Source organism: Heterocephalus glaber, unplaced genomic scaffold, assembly GCF_053883595.1.
Source record: "Heterocephalus glaber isolate CG9 unplaced genomic scaffold, H.glaber_assembly_v1.0 deba00000621, whole genome shotgun sequence".
Taxonomy (NCBI): Eukaryota; Metazoa; Chordata; class Mammalia; order Rodentia; family Bathyergidae; genus Heterocephalus; species Heterocephalus glaber.
In genome coordinates this window covers 18632015-18654508 of record NW_028258153.1, presented here as the reverse complement: position 1 = coordinate 18654508, position 22494 = coordinate 18632015, and the positions used below count along the sequence as shown (strand labels likewise).

Below are 22494 nucleotides of genomic sequence, written 5' to 3'. Positions count from 1 at the left end.
CTTTCTTTGAAACAGGATCTCACTACATGGCCCAGGCTGGCCTCAAACTCACAATCCTCCTCTCGTAGCATCCCAAGTGCTGGGATTACAGGCATGTACCGCCACGCCTGGCTCCCAATGCCATTATTGAAACAAAAAAAGGTTACAGAGTAGTTAAAGTCCATTGAATTTCAAACTTGAGTAAATTTTATGATATGTGTGTTATATTTTAATAAAACTACTTCACCATAATAAGAGAATAATCTTGTTTTCTGTTTTCTTTCTTTCTTTTTTTTGGTACCAGGGATCAAACTCGGGACATTGTGCTTTCAAGGCAGGTGGCAGACCACTGAGCTAAACCCCCGGCCCATCTTGTTTTCTGTTTAAATAAAATATGTATATATATCTCTGGAGGATGACTGACCAAAATGTTAAAAGTAATTATAGTTACTTTGTGAGAGCTGCATGATAGTGATTTTTGATTTAGGTATTTACTCAATAATGAACATACTTTTATAACCACACTAAAAAAACCTATTGAATAACCTCAGGTACAAACTGCACACAATAATTCTAAAACAGACTCCTGGAGCTGGGAATACAGCTCAGTGGAAAAGCATTTGCTTAGCATATTCAAGGACCTGGTTTTGATTACCAGCATCACAAATAAAATAAAAAATACTCCTATGTATTTTTAGATTGCAAATTAAGCGGGGTGGAATGGGTCATGTCTATAATTTCAGCTACCCAGGAGACTTATGCAGAAACAGTACAAGACTGAGGCTAGCCTGTCAACTTAGTAAAATCCTGTCTCAAAACAAAACCATACATCAACTGCCTCATAAAACTTGGATGTTTTATCAACTGTTGTCAGACATGCAGAAAGTTTCATTTGGTATGCATTCCTTAGAAACACTGCTAACAATTTACATTAGAAGCAGTGTTTATCATATTTCACATTTAAATGTTTTGATATTTCCACCTACATTCTCAGAAAAACCTTTGCAGCTATTTATCACTTTGAAAAATCATCCCTAAACTGCACTGCAGTGATTTTCTTTATAATAGCAAAGTTTCATATTTAAAATCTCTTAACTTGCTTTGGATTTTGAAACTTTGCTTGATTTTCAGAAACAAAACAGATTACAGTACAATAAAAAGTAGGATTACATTAGTTCAATGTTTGGAAAAGCTTCGAGAATTAAAAATGGCAGGGCCGGGCATTTAGCTCAGTGGTACCGTGCCTGCCTCACAAGTGCAAGGTCCTGAGTTTGATTCCCAGCACCAAAAACTAAAAAAGGAATTGTTTTGGTTTTTTTTTTTGGTACCGGGGATCGAACTTGGGTCCTTGCGCTTGCGGAGCAGGCAATGAAACCACTGAGCTAAATCCCCGGCCCCAAAAAAAAGAATTGAAAATGGCAAACATTACCGATCACAAATAATCATAATTACCCTGCTAGGTGTACATTTGCATCCTTCGCACTTTTCACACTGACAGCTGTGCCGATGGTACGTACCTGTCATATAGAAGTCCTTTATGGTCAGCTGAGGTGGAACAAGTGGGTCAGCAAGAAGCTGCTGGTTCACTAACTGCAAAAAAGGAGTAAGAAACCAGTAACAGCATTGAAACTAACACGATTACACTATTAACTACACTGCACATGGGCAAGCTCTTACCTTGGAAAGCTCGCTTGCTTGCTGAAAGTAATTCGCTCCTTCAACATCATCATATCGAACAAGATTAGGGGAGACTTCTTCCAATCTGTTCCTTACTTGATCCAGAGTATCATATGGGACAGTAATACCTGCAATCTACAGTAGATTGGATGCCAAAAAATGACAAAGCTTTACTATTTAAAATGTCAGAAGCTAGGTATGGTCCCAGCACTGTAATCCCATCACTCTAGGAGGCTGAGGCAATAGGATCTCAGAGCTGGGTAAGGTGTATGGTTAGGTTCAAGGCACTAGGTTCAATCAAGCACCCCCCCGCATAAGACCTATTATAAAATAAATGATTAAAGAGACCCTACTATGGTAAATCCAAATAGTTCTGCTAACTTGATATTAATCATCTGTAACATTTACAGAAAACTGAAATGGGAAGAAAATGTTCAAATGGGAAGGGGAACAAGGGAGGCAGGAGAGGAAGGAAGGAAGGGACAATAAAAAAAAAAACTGAGGGGTGGGGATTTAGCTCAGTGGTTCTGCTGCTTGCCTTGCAAGCCAAGGACCCAAGTTCAATACCAAAAAAACAAAACAAAACAAAAAAACCTGAAAATAGAAGGGAAAAATGGAGGGTGGGGACCCAGGGATTTAGCTCAGTGGTTCCACTGCCTGCTTCACAAGTGCAAGTCCTGAATTCGATCCCCAGTACCCCCCAAAAAAGGAGGGGGGAATGGGAAAAACAGAAAACAATGTATTGTTATTTTAAATATCACAATATTTATTTTATTATTGTTTATTTATTTTTGGCTTTATGAAACAGAGTCTTGCTATGTAGTTCAGGCTGGCCTTGAACTCATATAGTTCAGGTTGGCCTCAAACTCAAGGCAATCCTCCTGCCTCTTGAGTGCTGGGATTATGGTGTGTGCCACCACAGCTGGCATGATGCTTATTTTATGGCAAAAAGGACTAAAAGAAGTGAGAAGTGTTTTTTAGGCAAAAGATAAAAATAAAAATACCAATTTCAAATCCTCATTTTCTAGGCAGACATAATGGCACATCTCTACAATCCTATCTACTCAAGAGGCTAAAGCAGGATCGTAAGTTTGAGGCCAACCTGGGCAACTCAGTGAGACCTTATCTCAAAATAAAAAACAAAATTGGGGCTGGGGATTTAGCTCAGTGGCTCTGCACCTGCCTTGCAACCACAAGGTCCTGAGTTCAATCCCTGGTATGAAAAAAAAAAAGAAAAAAGGAAAGGAAAGGAAAGAAAGAAAGGGGGGCGAGAAAGAAAGAAAGAAAGAAAGAAAGAAAGAAGAAATAAATAAATAAATAAAGGTTGGGAATATAGCTCTGTGGTAGAGTACTTGCCTAGCACACCTGAGGCATTGGGTTCAATCCCCAGGAATGAACACAGATATACACATGCACACAAACATGCACGCACACACGTACACACACAAACAAAAGCCTTTTCATTTTCTGAACACATTTTTCCTATAGACATTATTCACATCTTCACTCTTCTTCGGACTGACATTTTCCTTGATTTTGCAAATCATTGTAAAAATTAACATGTCCAATATCCCTTTAACAGCATCATGAAGAAATGCTTCAAAAAGAATACCTCAGAGAGGGCTCGTATAATTTTCCAGTCTTCTCTTGCCAAGCCGGGAGGTGTCACTGCAACTTTGGTTTGCTGAGCTCTGCCCTCCGTATTGACGTAAGTACCCGACTTCTCTGTGTAAGCAGCTCCTGGGAGAATAACATCAGCTATGAGAGCTCCCACGTCACCATGATGCCCTGTGGGAAGAAGGAAAATGGCCACCACCTTTTAGGAAAACGGACGCACTAGTATAAATGACAACAGTTTAGATTCTTTTTAATTCCTGTTTTTATTTTTATTTTTTGCAGTTCTGGGGATATTAGAGGATGTTAAGGAACTGAGTTACACCTTTAGCCCTTAGTTCTTATGTAAAAAATTAGAAAAGTGTTTTTAAAATTAAAACAATAAAATAATAAAGAAATAAAAACTAGGGCTGGGGATTTAACTCAGTGGTTCCACTGCCTGCCTCACAAGCGCAAAGTCCTGAGTTCGATCCCCAGTAGCAAAAAACAAAAAACAAAAAAAGAAATAAAAACTAAACCCATCTCATTCCCACTTTAATATCCTTTACCCCCAAAATTACTGTTAAAAAGTATTTGGTATGCATCTTCCTAGATTATTTTTTAGAAAAACAAAACTACGAGTATCACACACAGGTATGATGTATAACCAAGTACATTCATGGTTACAAAGTGGAGACACTCAGATATACTATTGAAATTTGGCAAAGCAGACTGAAAAGGTGGAAGCATGCAAACTGTAGAGGAGGAATATGATAGTAATAATATTGAAAAAGGCATGAATAGAAAATTACAGAAAATAGTATTCTGAAAGACTATTACCCACCCATTAACAAAAACTGGTAGGGCTGGGGATTTAGCTCAGTGGCACTGTGCCTGCCTTGCAAGTTCAAGGTCTTGAGTTTGATCCCCAGTACCAAAAAAACCCCCAAAAAACAACAACAAAAAACCAGTACAAGAAAAAAGTCACTCAAAAGACAAAAGAAAGGTGTACACTGGAAAATTACTAGAAATGCACATTCTCTGGTATTAAGACCAACTGATTCAGAAAGTCCAGGAATAGGACTCCACAAGCAACCCATGGTGTGACTATAATGTACACCTAAAATTTGAGAAGCATGACTCTAATTCTTAGCTCCTCACCTCTACCTTTGTGTTTCTCATCCTTTAAATACATTTGTAAAGAAATTGATCATATGCTCTAGTGATGGTTAATTCTGGTGGTCAGACTGACTGAATTTAGGGATGCCCAGAGAATTGGCAAAGCACACTTCTGGGTGTCTATCAGGGGGTTTCCAAAGAAGATTAGCCTGTGGGACAGCAAACAGAGAAAGACCAGTCCTGAATGTGGCAGCACCATCCAAAAAGCTGGGGGCCAGGATGGAATGAAAAAGTCCAAGAAAGGGGGAAGCTATCTTGAGCTTGCCAGATCCTTCTTGAGAAAGTGTGTTTTTCTGGTATTGTCTCTGTGGACATCAGACTCCAGGTTCTTCAGCCTTTAAATGGGGACCTGGACAAGTAGCTCTTCAGGGGGCTTTTGAGTCTTTGGCCTCTGCCTGAGACCTCTCTTCTTGGACTGAGCAGCTATAGTTTCCCTGGATCTCCAGCCTGCAGACCACCTTTGTAAGACTATTCAGCCTCTGACTGTGCAAGCTAATCCATTCAATCATCTATTACAATTATAAATATTCTTTTTTTTTTTGGTACCGGGTATCGAACTTGGGACCTTGTGCTTGCGAGGCAGGCAGTGGAACCACTGAGCTAAATCCCCGGCCCTACAATTATAAATATTTTAATGGCTCTGTTCGTCTGGAGAACTCGGATACAGTCCTATATGATTTCACACAGTCTGTATTCTACAGGCTGGATCTTGAAGACTGCTGTTCTATAATAATTTAACACAAATTACTTCTTAAAGAAAATAGTGCCTATGTTAAAATAAAAAGAAAGGTGTACAATATATAGTTTGATTTTGTGTACATAAACATATAGGAAAATGTATGGTACATTGACAACTACCTCTGGAAAGAAGTAGGAATAGGATTTTAGTTTATGTATTTTGGTTTAACTATATCAAAAATACAAAATACTATATAATGTTCTTTGTGGCAATAAAAATCTATTATATAAAATTAAAATGGAAGTATTCAGGGATACACTAATTTCCATTTATTGTAGGAAAACTTGACTACATGTACAACGAGAGTTTAAGAGAATGAATCAAATACAAAGCTATAATGCTACATTAAATATAATTCATGGGAATATAGCTCAGCAGTGCACCATCTGCATGGCAAGCACAAGTCCCTGAGTTTGATTTCCGGTACCAAAAAAACCCAAAACTAAATATAATTCATTAAATTTCTTAGAGGACAGGTGCCTGGTTAATTCTTTACAGTTTTTATAAAGGTTCTTGCCTTGATTATATATTTATAATGCTAAATATTCTTTGAAAAGTTGATTTTTTTTTTTTGAGACAGGGTCTTGCTCTGTAGTTTAGGCTATGCTTGAGTTCAGTATGTAGCCCAGGCTGGCCTTGAACTTGCAGCAATCCTTCAGCCTCAGCCTCCTGAGTGCTGGGATTACAGACATGCACTACCATGCCCTGCTAAAAAGTTGACTTTTAATTCTAATTGTAATCTACTATACGAGTAAGCATACTTTGACTGTTCCTGTTACTGGGCATTTAGATTGCTTCTAATTCTTAGTAAATAACACCTGATAGCTGGGAATGGTGGTACATGGTTGTAATCCCACCACTCTAGGAGGCTTGGGGAAGATGAGTGCAAATTCAAGCTGATCCTAGGCAAATTAACAATTTATTAAGACTGTGTCTCAAAATAAAAAATAGAAAAGGACTGGGGATGCAGCTCAGAACAAAGGCCCTAGGTTCAATCCCTAGTACTGAAAAAAAAAAATAAAACAACTGATCATCTCAATTATTCTTTTTTTTTTTTGGTACCGGGGATCGAACTTGGGTCCTTGCGCTTGCGAGGCAGGTGGTAGAACCACTGAGCTAAATCCTCGGCCCATCTCAATTATTCTTAACAGAAACATCAACTATGTTATAATACCGTTATGATTTGGTTTAAAAAAAAATAGGGTCGGGGAGAGAAAAAATTCTTAAATGGAAAATATTCAGGCCACCAAATGCATTGCCAAATAGTTTTTACTCAACACAATGTCCTGGTATCACAGGTGCTACTTACCTTGATAAATAATAAAACAATCCTTTGGCAAATCATGTCGCGTGATACAACCACCATCTGCTCCTAGGAGGAACAGCACTCTGGGGGGGTTCTTCCGAACTGCTTCCACCCCAGGCTTATAGCCAAGGTCCAAAGCAGCTACCTGGCTTGCAACCCTAGAAAATAATCATGGGATTTTGGCATACTTGCAGTGTTTTCAATATAAACAATGACTGATACCTAACTTCTTTTACATTCAACACTATGAAAGACCTTTTTTTACCCACTTAAATATAAGATGCTTAGGACATCTGCCCTGGGGTCTCTTCATGAGACACTCTACTACCGGGCTGCCCTCCCAGCCTCTCACTACATTATTTACAAGTAGTTAAAAACTGCTGTCAGTGTACATCTTGTACACGTACAAGAAAGAAATAGCTAAATAATTTATAGTATACTTATGATATTAAATAACTATTAAAGTATTTATAAAGGGATTTTTTTGGCTTTTTGTTTGCTTTTAGAGACATAGTATCACTAGGTAGTTCAGGCTGGCCTTGAAGTCACAATCTTATTTCAGCCTTTCCAGTGCTGGGATTACATGTGTGTTCGACTGTGCTCAGCTATTAAGAATTTCCTATCATAGGAGAAAGTTCTTATTTAGCAGTGAGAACCAATAAAAATCAGGATTTAAAACTGTAATCAGTATGGTTCCAACTATTTAACTAAAAATCATTTTCTGAGGAAAAAGCAAAAAAAAAAAATAGAAGGCACTGAAAAGCAATAGTAACTATCTGTAAATGGTTTAATAAGGGTCACTTCTATTTCTGCACACTTCTCTAACTTCTCTAAACTTGCATTACTGATAGGAGGATAAAACCCTAAAAACCTTCAACAGAATTCTCCCATTACCTTTTTTTTTCAAAGAGGGAAAGGTTTGAGCCAGGCATAGTGGTGCATGCCTGTGATCCCAGCACTTAGGAGGCTGAGGCAGGAGGATGGCTGTGAGTTCGAAGCCACCTTGGGCTATATAGAGTTCAGGGCCAGGCTGAACTACACAGCAAGACCTTGTCTCAAACACCAAAAAAATCCAAAACCTAAAAACTATATAAGTAAAGGTGGAAAGGTTTATTTCAGCTCAGTTTATAGAAGTTTCAGTGAACAGCTGACTATCTGGCTTCAACCTACGTTTTTAAATCATTTAACCAAAGCCAGAGCCTTTGTTGCTTTCTCTTGTTTTAACTGGGGACTGAACCCAGGAAGTGCTGGATTACATCTCCAGCACCTCCCCACCCCTTTTTAAAAGACAGTCTCACTAAATTGCTCAGCCTGGCCTTGAACTTGTGATCCTTCAGCCTCCACCAAATACGAGATTATAGACATATGCCACCACATCCAGCTTATTTCAATTTTTGAACCAAGATATAACACATATGATAGTTCTTATAAATTAATTTTTTTCTCAACACTATTTCAGATATTTTAGATCTTTTTTTTCGGTACTGGGGATCAAACTCACAACCTTGCACTTTTGAGGCAGGTGCGGCACCACTGAACTACATCACCACCCCTATTTCACATATTTTAAATATTATTTATTTTCTTGGGTTCCTCTTACACAGAGAATACGGTTTGTATTTCACATCTGCAATGAGGACAATGTTTTAAATTTCATTTGTATACATAAATGCGACAGTGTATTAGGAACACATATACAAAAAACTACTTGAATTTTACTCCACAAACCTGTGCAGGATATTCATAACTTTCCAATCACTAGGCACACCACTAGTCACCCGGATATTCTGCGCGATGCTAGAAACAGCAGTGAGAATTGCTGCCCCATCACTTCTTTGGAGAGCAGAACTGCCTAAAACCACCATTGGTTTTTTAGCTGCCTTTAAGACCTATTTTAAACAACAGGGAGAAAAAACTTTGATTTAAAAACATTATAAGGATTCTAAACACCCACTCATATTTGCATCTACAATCCGCTGTCTTAAATTTGAGCTCTAACATGAAGTGTCTGATTTGCGCGCTGAAACATGGACATAAACACAACCAGTTGGATTAATCTAAAGTATTTTACTGCTGCTACTGTGAAATGGTTGAGTATCAAATACAACAAAATAAAAGTAATGCTTGGTTGCACACACCTGTAATCCCAGCACACTCAGGAGGCTGAGACAGGAAAATCATTGTGAGTTCCTGAGTTTGAGGCCAGCCTGGGCTACATAGTGAGTTCAAGGCCAGCGTCAACTACATAGTAAGTCCTTGTCTCAAAAAAAAGATAAAAACAAACAAACAAAAACCCAGAAATGTTATAGTTTGTATTTATATGTCCCCCAAAAGCCTCATGTGGTCATGGGTGGGAGTTTCAAAGGTGGTCGGATTAGGGTGTGTGGTGCTGGGATTAAGGGTGCCCCATCCTGGGTCTGAGTGGTAACACCCAAAACCAAGTAGCCTGGATGGAATATAAAGGAACAGAAAGAAGTTGCTTTGCTTCTTCAGTGCCTTGCTGCCTTCTGCCTGTCCTGCCCTGGACTGTTTCTCCTTTGCGATCCCCCTCTGCTACGCCACCCTGCCTTGCAGCCAGCCAATCATGGACTGAAATCTACAAACTGTGAGCCGAAATAAACCTTTCCTCTTCTTTCATCCTTTAACTTTGGGTGCTGGGTATTTTGTGTTAGCAATGACAAAAGAAACTGAGACAAGCATGTATACTATGATCTCAGTTTTTTTTTTACATAGCCATACACCTTGCTCTTTTTACAGGTAATTATGATGTTTCATCAGGATCTGTTTTGGGGTGGTAGGATTGCAGGTCATGCTTTTTGCCTTGCACATGTTAGGCAAGTGCTCTACCACTGAGCTACAGCTTCAGCCCCATGCTGCACCACCTTCCATGTTTTCTGCATTTCTAAAATTTTTAACAGCCAGGCATGGTGGCACATACCTGTAATCCCAGCACTCAGGAGGCTGAGGCAGGAGGATCACTGCAAGTTAGAGGCCAGCCTGAGCTACACAGTGAGTTTAAGGCCAGCCTGAACTACATAGTGAGACCTTGTCTCAAAAAAAAAAAAAAAAAAAAATCAAAATAAATAAATAAATAAATAAAAATAAGGGCCAGGGATTTAGCTCAGTGGAGTCACACCTGCCTTGCAAGCACAAGGTCCTGAGTTTGATTCCCCAGTACCAAGAAAACAAATAAATAAATAAATAAAAATTTTAATAATCACACACTGTTATACAAAGACAATATATTTTTTAACTAGTTATTAAAGATCAACAACAGCAGATACATCTAAGTTGAGAGCACCTGGCTGAAAGGATGGCTTCCCGAAGCAATGTCTTGCAGAACTTTGGGGGACTCGCCCAGGTGGTCGTATCTGTAAGTGAGGTCCACTGGACTGCCTATCAGGGCCACTTGTAAGTCATTATGAAGCCAACTGAAATAAAAACACTTTTTAGAGCCAACTAAATTAAGTACAGCCTTGGCCTTCTCAATGCGAAGTCCTACCTTTATTTATAATTATAAATTGCTAAAAGAACATTAAACCTTAACAAATAGAATTTACTGTATACCTTTCAAAACAGTGTTGCAAAAATACATGTTAAGGCAATTCAATGCATTAATTTTCTTTGTAGGAATGCTTTGGGTTTTTTTTTTTTTTTGGTACCGGGGATCGAACTCGGGTCCTTGCGCTTGCAAGGCAGGCGGCAGAACCACTGAGCTAAATCCCCGGCACAGGAATGCTAACTGTAAGTCACTTGCAAACAAAGACTTTGATTTTAGAATACTTATCTAAAGTTTCTATTTTGTAGTATTTATATGGCAGGTCAATTATTTCTGAATTATTCATTAAGGGCATTTAAACATTGTTTATGAAAATAAACTATACCATTCATATTTATTCTTTATGACCAGGAACTATGAATCTACCTTCTTTGAAAACAATTATAAGTGCAATGGTTTCTCTGAAACAGAGCTAGGTTTTACCTGTTACACTGAAATAACTAGCGACTCCCTCTTTCACTCTCAACATTTCCCCAGCTTAGACAATAAATTATGTGACTGTCATTTTATAAGTCTCTAAGATACGAAACCATAAGGATGGGGAAGTGTTCTACAAAATAATTCACCTGTCCTCTTTTTTTTTTTGGTACCGGGGATTGAACTCAGGACCTTGTGCTTGCAGGGCAGGTGGTGGAACCACTGAGCTAAATCCCCGGCCCCACACTGAAATATTTAGGTACCATGCCTGCACTTATTTCCAGATGATTCAGGATAATATGTATGATCCAGATGAGAGATACAACACACACACACACACACACACACACACACACACACGGTATCATACAACAAATACCACAAAATGTTAACTTCAGTTAATCTGGGTAAAAAATGTTTGAAAAGTGCTTATGCAAAGACCATTTTAAACACCTTGAATTATTTCCAAATTACAAATGAACAAAATAAAGAGATCAGTCATGGTGGCTGGAAGGATGGACCTGTTAGAAATGCACTTCAATTACCTTCTGAAATCTCATTACAACTAATACTTAAGAATCTTCTAAAATTCTATTTTTTCACAAATAAATCAGAAAAAAGAAAAATTATATATTTTTAAAGCTCTGAATAAATATTACTAACCTCTTTCGAATTCTAGCATTAAATAGTGGTGCCTCAAAACGTGGATTTGTGCCAACCAGGAGGACAACATCTGCCTCTTCCACACCAGCAATTGTAGTATTAAGAAGATAATTGGAACGCAAATCTGTTCTGGAAATACAATAAAATGCAAATTTATTTTAAGGCTAATACAAATTAAGAATCCATTGAATATCCTCCTCCTCAAACCCATAGCGCTCTTGGACGAAACATTTTGAAGAAGTATTTCTAAATTAAACAAAGTTTCAATACTTATTAGTAACTGGATTCCATCACTCTGCTCTTTGTTTGATTTTTTTTTTTTTTTTGGTACCGGGGATCGAACTCGGGTCCTTGCGGTTGCGAGGCAGGCGACAGAACCACTGAGCTAAATCTCCGGCCCTCTTGGTTTGATTTTGATCAACATGGAAAACACACTGATGGGTACGCTAGGGAATCTATATTAGTTATTTACATGAGAAATGTGATTGTTTTACACATAATCTGTTAACTAAAAGGAAAACTGTACGCCCAGAGCACAGGTTCATGGTTCTCACCCAGCTCCCGTGGTAGGGAAGACCTCTTCAGTGCACAAGGTGTCAGAGTCCACTCTATTCAGCAAATCTTTCAGAGCTACCAGGGCTTCAGCATCCACCAAGCCACCTGCAATTGCTGCCACATCCTTGCCTTGAAAACTCTGCAGCTAGAAATGGATGAAAACATCACCAAGAAACCTACTGTTAGCAAAGACCATAATGAGTTGTTCAGAATACAAAACGACAATCATTTTCAAGTACTGTACAAAAAAAAAAGCAAGAAAACTTTACACTAATTATTAATTAATTTAAAAGTGAGAAGTAGCCAGGGGCAGTGATGCATCCCTGCAACCCAGGTGCAATGATGCATCCAGCTCCTCAGGAGAATGAGACAATCACAAATTCAAGGCTAGTCTGGGCAACTTGGAGAGACTATGTCTCAAAAGATAAAAAGGGGGCAGGGGATTAGCTCAGTGGTGCCTCTGCTTGCCTCACAGTGCAAAGTTCTGAGTTCAATCCCCAGTACCAAAAAAAAAAAAAAAAGATAAAAACGGGCTATAAAATGAGGTCTGGAAAATGAAGACTCTGGAGCTACCATTACTTTAAATGAAACCTATTTTGAAGACTCTGCCATTCCCTCTTTGTCTATGCTGTTGTTCTTTGATCGGAAAACTGTTCTTTCCACTTTTGCTCTTGACTTTGGTGCTGTAAATGAAATCTTGTGTTTCACGCAAAGCTGAGCACACTCGATACTATGGAGCTACATCCCAGCCCTTGCACTTCTCATTCATTCTTAGCCTTCTCTAGGAAGGCATCTTGGTACACTGGCCCTGGGTAGGCCTGCCTTTCCTATGTGCCCTCTCTCCTGTCAATCATAGTACTACTCGTAGCAGCCAGCATATAATGGCCTAAGTACACATCTTCCTTTTCTGCAACACTGTGAAAGGTAAGGACAGGGACATCTCACAAAACATCTGGCACATGGCTCTCAATAACTTTTTGTGAAGTGAAAGACTGATTATAATCTTGGCAACAGGAAAGAAAAGAAACACATCCCCCTCTTCACAGAAAAGATGTTTAAGAATCACACACTACTTCTGTATTTCAATGTTTTACCATTCCAGCTACACGAGACAGTGCATCCTCCCACGAGGTGTAGGTTAAAAGCCCCTTTTCATTTCTGACCATTGGCTCTGTGAGTCTCTGACGTTTCAACCCATCATAGGCAAATCTAGACAACAGAAATCACACCATTTGTGGGATCTCGCTGAAGAGGCAACTATAACTTTCAGGTTTAACATCTACAAAAAATGTCATTTAAATACAAGATTGGTTAAAGTGTCAAAGAGAATAACAAATAACTAAATACAAATTAGTTATTCTAGTTTTGGGGAGAGAAGAGATTATTTTAAATCACTTAAAACTAAAATACAAAAAATGTTTGATTTTTAAAGAATATTTTCAGCTAGCTGAAAAATCTTAAAATTATAACATACAAAATGACAGCTGAAAAGTCAAATCATTATTTGAAAAACTTATCTATAGAGATTTTATCAAAATTATGTTTTATAAACTCCTTTAACTTCTTTTTTCCAATACAGAATAACAGATTGAAATAATATCTTCAAATTAATTGAAAATATATCTTTTTCCTTTTTGGTACTGGGGATCGAACTTGGGTCCTTGCGCTTGCGCAGCAGGCGGTGAAACCACTGAGCTAAATACCTGGCCCTTTGAAAAAATATCTTAATCTACTTCAATTTATCCCTGTAAGAGAAAAAATGATTCTTCTCAAAGGTAATACAAAAGCTATCAATAAACCTGGGACTATTAATGTCAGTTGTCTCTCATTCTCTATATAAAAACTCAAATTTCAATAGTCTACATTCACTAGCTAATTTGCAAATACAAACTTTTTACAAAAATGATTTTAAAATTCTGGATGTGAAGGCGATCTGGCTGTGACATCTGTCACCCCATTGATTGCCAGGGTTGATTTTAAAATTCTTTTAAATGAGGGCTGGGGATTTAGCTCAGTGGTTCTACCACCTGCCTCGCAAGCACAAGGTACTGAGTTTGATCCCTGGTACCAAAAAAAAAAAAAAGAAACAGCAAAATTCTTTTAAATGAAATGAAAAAGATAAAGAAAACAAACAGCACATACCTGGTTTTATCAGAAATCCACTCTTCATTGATGTCTTCATGCATCCGTGGCAAGATCCTCATCACCTCTCCAGTTCTTGTGCTAACCACAATATTACTTCCAACTGCGTCCATTACATCAATGGACTCTGTCTTTCTGAGAAAATAAACACATATGTACATTTTCTCTGTTGATTTTGAGAATAACAGCAGTTTCTGTTACCTCATTCATGAAAAAAATTTTTTTAAATTTCCTTTCTAAATTTCTAAAAATAGTAGAGCTAAGAGGAAATGCAATTTAAAAAATAGCCCCACAGTTGAACATATCACATAAATTCCTCATGTGATAACGAAACCTTTAAAACTGACAGCCGACACAGAAGCCAATTTAAAGGGATTCTAATTGGCTATCTCTGGGGCAGTATGAATATTAAGATATTCAAGAGGGGTAGGATTTCTGGCTATGGACGATAAAAAAGCTCAGCCAATCCACCCTTCCAAAAACAAAAATAAAGGTGGACAAAACTGACCAAAAAAACCCCCACTATTTCAGCACTTTGAAAACCTACCAAGGGCTGGCATACAACGCAAGAAGCTTTAATGCATGAAAAACTCCTTTGCTCCTCATGAGAACAGTAAAAACCCCTTGGAGCTGTTCCTCTCCCAGTCCCACTACCTTACTCTGAAGGTTCTTCCACAGCAGGGCAGGTAAGAGTTGAGAGAGTTCTCTGCTGCAGATGCAAACTATTCACTGGATTGGGAGCAATGGCAAACCTGCCTACAGATGTGATGTCCTGGAAGCCACTACTCTACTAACCCGAGGCTGTAGCTGTAGTTGGGGCAAGCATTCCTCACTGAGGCTAGTTACAGCTGAGCCCAAGTTATTCACACACTTTTGGACAACACTGAGACTCAAAGAGCCAAAAGAGAAAGTAAAAAGCTAGTGCTATGGTGTGGATCTGGAAAAAGGCCCGCATGTCAAAGGCTTGCTCCCCAGTTCACATGCTGGTGGGAGGTGGGGAACCCTTTGAGAGATGCCTCGCTGGCAGGTCTGAGCTCACTGGGGTGCAGGAGATGACTTGGAAGGTTGCTGCGACCCTGGTCTCTTGCTCTTTTCCTGCTCTGATGATGATGAGGTGAGCAGCGTCCTCGGCCACAAGCTCCTGCCATGATCTGCTGCTTAGCTACAGGCCCAGAAACAATGTGCCAACTGACTGTGAGCTGAAAAGTACAACACTCTGAGGCCAAATAAACCTTCACTCTTTTTAATGTGACCACCTCGTATTTTAATACAGTAACAGAAAGTTGTCTAACACAGCTAGATAGACTTGAAAATGGCCAAAGCTTTAACTATGTTCCACTATTTATACACTAATCCATTGGCAGAGGATCAAAGTCTTATTGCATTCAGCTCAAGGTGTTTGAAAACAATCATTATCTGACTAAGTTAGGCAGACACAGCGGCAATTCTTAAGCCATCTCAGTTAAAAATGAAAACTGAGGATGTAGCTCAGTGGCACCATGCCTGCCTGGCAAACTCAAGGTCCTAAGTTTGAACTCTGATACACAAAAAAATAAAATAAAAAAATAAAGATGAAAACTGTATTAAAGTATGTTCAGTAATTCCAGCTCTCAGGAGGCTGAGGCAGGAGGATCACCATGGTTCAAGGTCAGCCTGGGCTACACTGTGAGTTCAATGCAAGCTTAACTACATAGGAAGACTCTATCTCAAAAAAACAAAAACAAACAAAAAACTAAAACAAAATATGTTCAAAGAACCTAAGAATTAAAGAGCCAGGCATGACAACACACACCAGTAATTATAACACTTGGGAGGCTGAGACAAGAGAATGCTGGAGTTAGAAGCTATCCTGGGCTACATAGAGATTTCAAGACCAGCCTGAACTACATAGCAAAAAACCACAAATAAATAAACAAGTAAGTAATAATACATAGATAAAAATTTTAAAAGGAGAATTAAAGGGGAAGTATGATACCCAAAAGTCAACAAGTAGACATTTTCAGTAAGGACATAGATTTTTTTTTTTCCGGTACCTGGGATCGAACTCGGGACCTTGAGCTTATGAGGCAGGTAGCTGAACCACTGAGCTAAATCCTCAGCCCAGGATAGATATTATTTTTAAAAAACAATACAGAGGGCTGGGGATTTAGCTTAGTGGTGCCCATGCCTGCCTCACAAGTGCAAGGTCCTGAGTTCGATCCCTGATAAAATACAGAAATTCTAGAGTTGGAGTTGAAAAGTATAAAGTTTAAAACTGAAGAGCAATTTGATGATATGTTTCAAGAACCTAAAAAATATTCATACTGGCTGGGCATGATCAAGCACGCCTTAATCCCAGCACTCAGTAGGCTGAGCCAAGATTCCTGAGGGTTCGAAGCCAGTTTGTGCTACAGTGAGTTCAAGGCCAGCCTGAACTACACAGCAAGACCCTATGTCAAAAAACAAGGGCTGGGGATTTAGCTCAGTGGTTCTGGTGCCTGCCTTGCAAGCACAAGGTCCCGAGTTCAATCCCCAGTACCAAAACAAACAAACAAAAAAACACACACGGGCCAGGGATTTAGCTCAGTGGATTCGCCGCCTGCTGTGCAAGCGCAAGGACCCGAGTTCTATCCCTGGTACCAAAAAAAAAATAAAAACAAATGAACAAAAATGCAAAACAAACTTGCTATATCTGCCTATTCCATTTCTTGGTTTTATAAGAATAAGAAATACTCCTGAGTTCGATCCCTGGTACTAAAAAAAAAAAAAAAGGAAGAATCAGAAATACTGTATATAAAAAATTTATGAATAACAACATTTTCCAGAAGTTTATATATATATATTTTTGGAGACAGGGTCTCACTATGTAGCCTAGGCTGACCTCCTCAAACTCACAGCACTCTTCCTGCCTCAGCCTCCCAAGTGCTGGGATTACAGGCATGTACCACCACTCCCTGCTTCCACAAATTTATAATTAGAAAGAAATACAAGTACGCTAAGTATTTAACATCAATTGGTTAAATAAAGCATGACATTTCCTTGTACTTGAAAAGTTAATATATAATAAGGTGACTATGAACCTAAAATATCAAGACTACTGATGGAAGGACCAAGTGAAAAACATAATTTTGTTGTTAAATATTTTAAAATTAATTTCCAAGAAAGCTACAATAAATTTGCTGAGGTTCACCCTATCCTTCAATCTAACTACTTCAAATGAAAAAGTTTCTACCTAGAGTATACAAATAAAAACTTAGCAGACCAACACAATTAAAACTCAGGAAGAGTGGTGGGGATGTAGCTCAGTGGTGTCCTGCCTGCCAGGCAAGCTCAAGGCCCCAAGTTTGATTCCTGGTACCAAAAAAGAAAAAAGAAAAAAAGAAAAAAAAACTCAGGAAGAAAATGACACTGAATATTTTTTGAATAGTAGTGAAATATAATTTTTTTTAAATTTTCAAAAAACATAAAGATGAATACCTCGTCTCCCATGGCCGGGCAGTGAAGGCATATGGCTTAGAGGTTAGGGCACCTACGGGGCAGATATCAATGACATTCCCAGACAATTCAGACATGAACATCTTTTCAATGTATGTGCCAACTTGCATATCATTTCCTCTGCCCGTTGTTCCCAAATCATCCACTCCTGCAATCTCACTTGCAAACCTGTAAGAGAAACATGGGTTGTCAAATGGAGTCCAACAAAATTATTTCATTTTCTACTCATGAACACAAAGATAATGACTTTAAAAACACTAAGAGGGTATAATTAATGGTATGCATAGTCCTTGAATAAAAAATAATCCCAATAAGGTATTGTGGCACATGCCGGTGATCTCAACACTCAGGGAGGTTAAGGCAGGAAGGTCACAAGTTCAAAGCCATCCTGTGTAACTCTGCAATTCAATAAGACACTATCTCATAATAAAAATAGAAAGGGCTCAAGATGTAGCTCTGTGCGAAGGCCCTGGATTCAATTCCCCAGTATAGCCGAAAAGAAAGGCATGAATAATATGCAGTAAATGTTTAAAAAAATTTATTAATTACAGTTAAAGACACATTGCCATTAATCCTCCTCAAAATACTCCCACTTGCTTCAAAAACACTTAGGCCATTAAGCTGGGTGTGGTGGTGCACACCTGTAGTCCCAGCACTCAGGAGGCTGAGGCAGGAGGATCACAGTGAGTTTGAGGCCACCGTGGGCTACATAGTGAGTTTGAGGCCAGCCTGAACTATATATCGAGACATTGTCTCAAAACAAACCAAAAAAATCTTATGCCAATGATCTTCCCACTTTGTGAAGCAGTTCTGGAAGTCCTCTTTCATTAGTGCCTGTACAAGTATGATGAAAAATACGGAGTACATTGTTGCCTAGCGCCACCCAATGGCAAGGGAGCCTTGTAAAAGCATGATGGTGTGTCCTCATCCACCTTTCTTACCAGATCTGGCACTCTGCAACTTCTGGCTCTGCTGCAAAGTCAAAATGATCATAAATGGAAAATATATTGAATTTATTCAGGACATGAAGGTAGTCACAACAGTGCAACTAAAGACACTTATGGAAGAGGACTTCCACAACTGCCTCAGAAAGTGGCAAGAGTGGACTATGCATGGTGACACACACCTGTAATCCCAGCACTTGGAAGGCTGAGGCAGGGGTATTGCTGCGAGTTAGAGGCTAGCCTGAGCTACACAGTGAGTTCAAGGAGACTGTTTCAAAACACAAAACAAAAAGTGGCAAGAATGATACCAAAAATGTGTTCAAAGCAAAAGGGAGTATTTAGAGGAGGATTAATAGCAATGTGTCTTTTATTGCGATAAATTTTAAAAGTAAAATAAACATTCATATTTTCAATCACGCTTTGTGTGCATACAATTTTAATAAATGTATGCATTTAATGTAATGAGATATAACACAAATAGAAAGCTGTACAAATCTCATGTGTACTGCTCAGCAAGTTAATGCAGAATCATTGCTTATAGATTTCTTTCATTTATATTGTGGCACCAAGGATTGAACCCAGGGAGCACTGAGCTATGCCCCCAGCCCTTTTTAAATTTTTATATTGGGGCAGGGTCTCAAACTTGTAATACTTCTGCCTCATTCTCTTCAGTAGCAAGCATTACAGGGATGCACCACCTCACTAGCTTTATTCTTTCAGTTTTGCAACACTGGGGATTGAACCTTAGGCTTTTACACATGGCTGACAACCAATCTACCATTGATCACATCCCAAGATATTTTTAATTTTTTAATTTTTATATAAGGGTCTTGCCTGCCTCAGCCTTCCAAGTAGCTAGAAGTGTGTACCTCCACACTCCGATCAGCTTTAATTTTCAATTCAACTGAAGCTGGTATTAAGTGAAAAACTTACTCACTTTATTGGCATATGTAAAAAATGTTAAAACCCTAGTACCAAAAAAAAAAAAATGTTAAAAACAACAAACAAAAATTCTTCTTCTACCAAACAAAAATTGCCATCCTTTCCAATATTGTTATTCCACCAAATTTTTGTGAATATTAAGTATACAATGACATTCCGGCAAAGAAAAGAAAAAAATTACCTAATGCATCGAGTACACTGTATGCATCTAGTCATGATGGTCTTTACCAGCGGGCCAATGTTCTTGTCCTCCACAGCACGTTTCCCCTCTAAAAATCGGCTTCTATCACTTCCAAACATCATGGACTGGTCCTTAAGCAGATTACCAAAGAGTCAATGTAATGCTGCTAATGAAATTACACTTTGAAACAACCAAAAAGATAACAAAATTATATGGGATACCTGCAGATCACATTCACCTCCCTGGTCACAAATAGGACAGTCCAATGGGTGATTTGCTAATAAAAACTCCATCACACCTTCTCTGTATGAAAAAATTACAATACACAAAATGACGTAAATAGTTGGCACTCAAAATGGCTATTCAAATAAACTTCACAGATCTGTTTCTTACATAGTTGGTATTAATTTTACATTTACTGGTATTTTCAGAAATGCCAATGTAACTACCGTTCTGATAGGCTTAAACACATAATTTGAAAACTGTTTATAAGAATCTAGACTAGGGCTAGGGATATAGCTTGGCACTAAAGTGCTTGCCTAGTGTGTGAGGCTGTGAATTTAATTTCCTGAACTAAAAAAAAGTGACTAGAATAAAATATCTTTAGAGGGCTGGAGATTTAGCTCAGAGGTTCTGCTGCCTGCCTCACAAGTGCAAGGTCCTGAGTTCGATCCCCAGTACCAAAACAATATATGTATCATTACAGAATCTAGGAAATTATGACTTTTAACAATATAGAATTATCAAAAATTGCTGAAAAGTCCTCAAAAAATATTCACATTAAATCAAAATAAAAACAAATAGAGCTGAGGTGTAGCTCAGTGGTAGAGCACTCACCTAGCGTGCACAAAAGCCTGGGTTTGATTCCCAGAATCACAAAAAAGCAAAATTAAAAAATAAAAATCAGTCACAATTAGTGACAGAGAAATTAGTAACAGTCTCAGCTCAGTAAATCTAGACCCTGTTAGTCAGCAGAACAAATTACTAAACAAGCCTTTTTAAAACTGATCACATTCTAGGCTTGACACCATTAGTCCCTGACATGACCTCCTTACTGTGTTCTCGTTTCCTGTCCTGGAAAACAAGTACATCAACTTCCTCTGAGGCTTGTACTAAACTCCTACTCAAGGGAAGGGCCAAAACCATGTGAACAAAATCTACTACATTAATAACAACAAAGGGGCTGGGGATTTAGCTCAGTGGTTCCGCCGTCTGCCTCAAAAGCACAAGGACCCAAGTTCGATCCCCAGTACAAAATAATAATAATAATAATAATAATAACAACAACAACAACAACAAAGTACCTGGCTTTCTTAGATTTTTCCGAGTTTGTCAGGATATTCCAACCTTTCATTACCGGCATAGCACAAGCAGCTACAACCTAGAATTTCAGGATTTGTATTTATTTGTAATTATACAAAAGTCAACATATAAAAACATTAAATTCCATAAAAGCATTAAATTATACATTTACAAACAAGCAAAGAACAGGGTATTTTTCAAAACAGAACTGTTTAAGTTTTCATAGTCACAATACAATCTGGCATATTATATTTCTTGTAGAAAAAAACTAACATCGCTATGGTTTGGATATAGTTTGTCTCCTAAAGGTTCACAAACTGGAAGGCTGATCCTCAATCTAACAGTACTGAAGGGTGGTGAGGGTCTTTTTAAAAATTTTCTTTTCAGGGGCAGAGATTTAGCTCAGTGGTGCTGTCACCTGCCTCAAAAGTGCAAGGTCTGAGTTTGATCTCCAGTACCAAAAAAAAATTATCTTCATTATTGGGGATTGAACCCAGGGCCTGTGCACTGAGTTATGTCTTAGATCTTTATTCTTTTGAGATGGGGTCTCACTAAGTCACTAAATTGTTCAGGCTGGGCTCAAACTTGTGATTTCCCTGCCTCAGCCTCCCAGTGTGGTAGGATTAAAGGTGTGTGCTACCATACTGGGGTTGAAAGATGGAAGAACTATTAAGAGGTCCAGCCTAGTGGGAGATGACTGAATAATGACAAATTGATGCTTGTGTTTCAGAGTGGTCAGGTCTTGCAGGAGTGGATTAGTCTCCCTAAGAATGGGTTATAGAAACCAAGACTGGCCTCTTCCCAGTCTCTTGCTGCTTCTTCTGTCATGTTATGTAGTGGCCAAATGGCCTCATGAAAAACATTCCAGATAGGGGTAGCCTTATCTTGGACTTTCAGTCTCCAATACTGTGAGCTAAATAAACCTCTTTAATTCATAAAGAACCCAGTCTCAGGTTTTTTGTTTTTGTTCTTTGTGCTATCAGGGATCGAACTCAGGACCTTGCACTTACAAGGCAGGAGTGGTGCCACTGAGCTAAATCTCCAGCCCTTAGGTGTTTTTGTTTTTTGGTACCGGGGACTGAACTCAGGACCTTGTGCTTTTGAGGCAGGCAGCAGAACCACTGAGCTTAAACCACTGAGCTAAACCCCCTTAGGTATTTTTTTAACAGCAACACAAAATGATCTAAGACAAACAACTTACTTCTTAAATTTATTCTAACAGTTAATGCAATTTTTTATTTTGCTATAAAACAGAACATCACAGAACTATGCTTTCAGCTGGGTATGCTGGCACACACCTGTAATCACAGTACTAATGCTAGGAGGTTGAGGTAGGAGACCCTGTTTCAAATTTTTTAAAAAAATTTTAAAAAGGGCTGGAGATGTAGCACCATGTGAAGGTTGTGGATTCAGCTTCCAGTATGAGGGACAATAAAACAAAAAAACCTATGTCTTCATGCATAGGCACTACTGAATTAAAGCTGCATATGCCAATATGCAATTATACTCCTGAAAGTGAACTCCTTTGCTGCAAGAAGGAAGTCACCTCCCAGGTACTGAGACAGGGTGCTCTCAAGCCTGCCTGGAATCCTGGGTTCCACCCCCACTGTGTTCTGCAACTTACATCCTTTATCTGTGGCCTAACAGGCAGGTGCATAGGCAACTGAGGCCAATGGGAAGCCTGTGACAAGGCAAGGCCACAGCACCTGCAACCCAGGTGTTAGAGGGCCCAGCAGAGGTCTAACCAGCACTGCTGACCCTGGGCACCTCACCTTCTCCTCTGAGTTCCTCAACATCCTCAAATGTGCTCAGACTGGAATTTGGGGAGCATTAAGATATAGC

General features: G+C 38.8%; 1 protein-coding gene across 1 annotated transcript in view; it reads right to left on the bottom strand.

Annotated features, from left to right (window-relative positions):
* Ndufs1 (NADH:ubiquinone oxidoreductase core subunit S1) overlaps window positions 1–22494 on the bottom strand; it is a 31957-nt gene that overhangs the window by 1669 nt on the left and 7794 nt on the right. The window contains exons 5-18 of the mRNA XM_087206258.1: window positions 20655–20731; window positions 19572–19653; window positions 19351–19481; window positions 17266–17451; window positions 13810–13944; window positions 12762–12876; window positions 11667–11812; window positions 11113–11241; window positions 9775–9904; window positions 8202–8362; window positions 6477–6631; window positions 3269–3444; window positions 1657–1791; window positions 1497–1569 (exon numbers count right to left, since the gene is read on the bottom strand). Coding sequence (XP_087062384.1) covers window positions 1497–1569; window positions 1657–1791; window positions 3269–3444; window positions 6477–6631; window positions 8202–8362; window positions 9775–9904; window positions 11113–11241; window positions 11667–11812; window positions 12762–12876; window positions 13810–13944; window positions 17266–17451; window positions 19351–19481; window positions 19572–19653; window positions 20655–20731 — 1831 coding nt within the window. The remainder of the gene's footprint in view (window positions 1–1496; window positions 1570–1656; window positions 1792–3268; window positions 3445–6476; window positions 6632–8201; window positions 8363–9774; window positions 9905–11112; window positions 11242–11666; window positions 11813–12761; window positions 12877–13809; window positions 13945–17265; window positions 17452–19350; window positions 19482–19571; window positions 19654–20654; window positions 20732–22494) is intronic.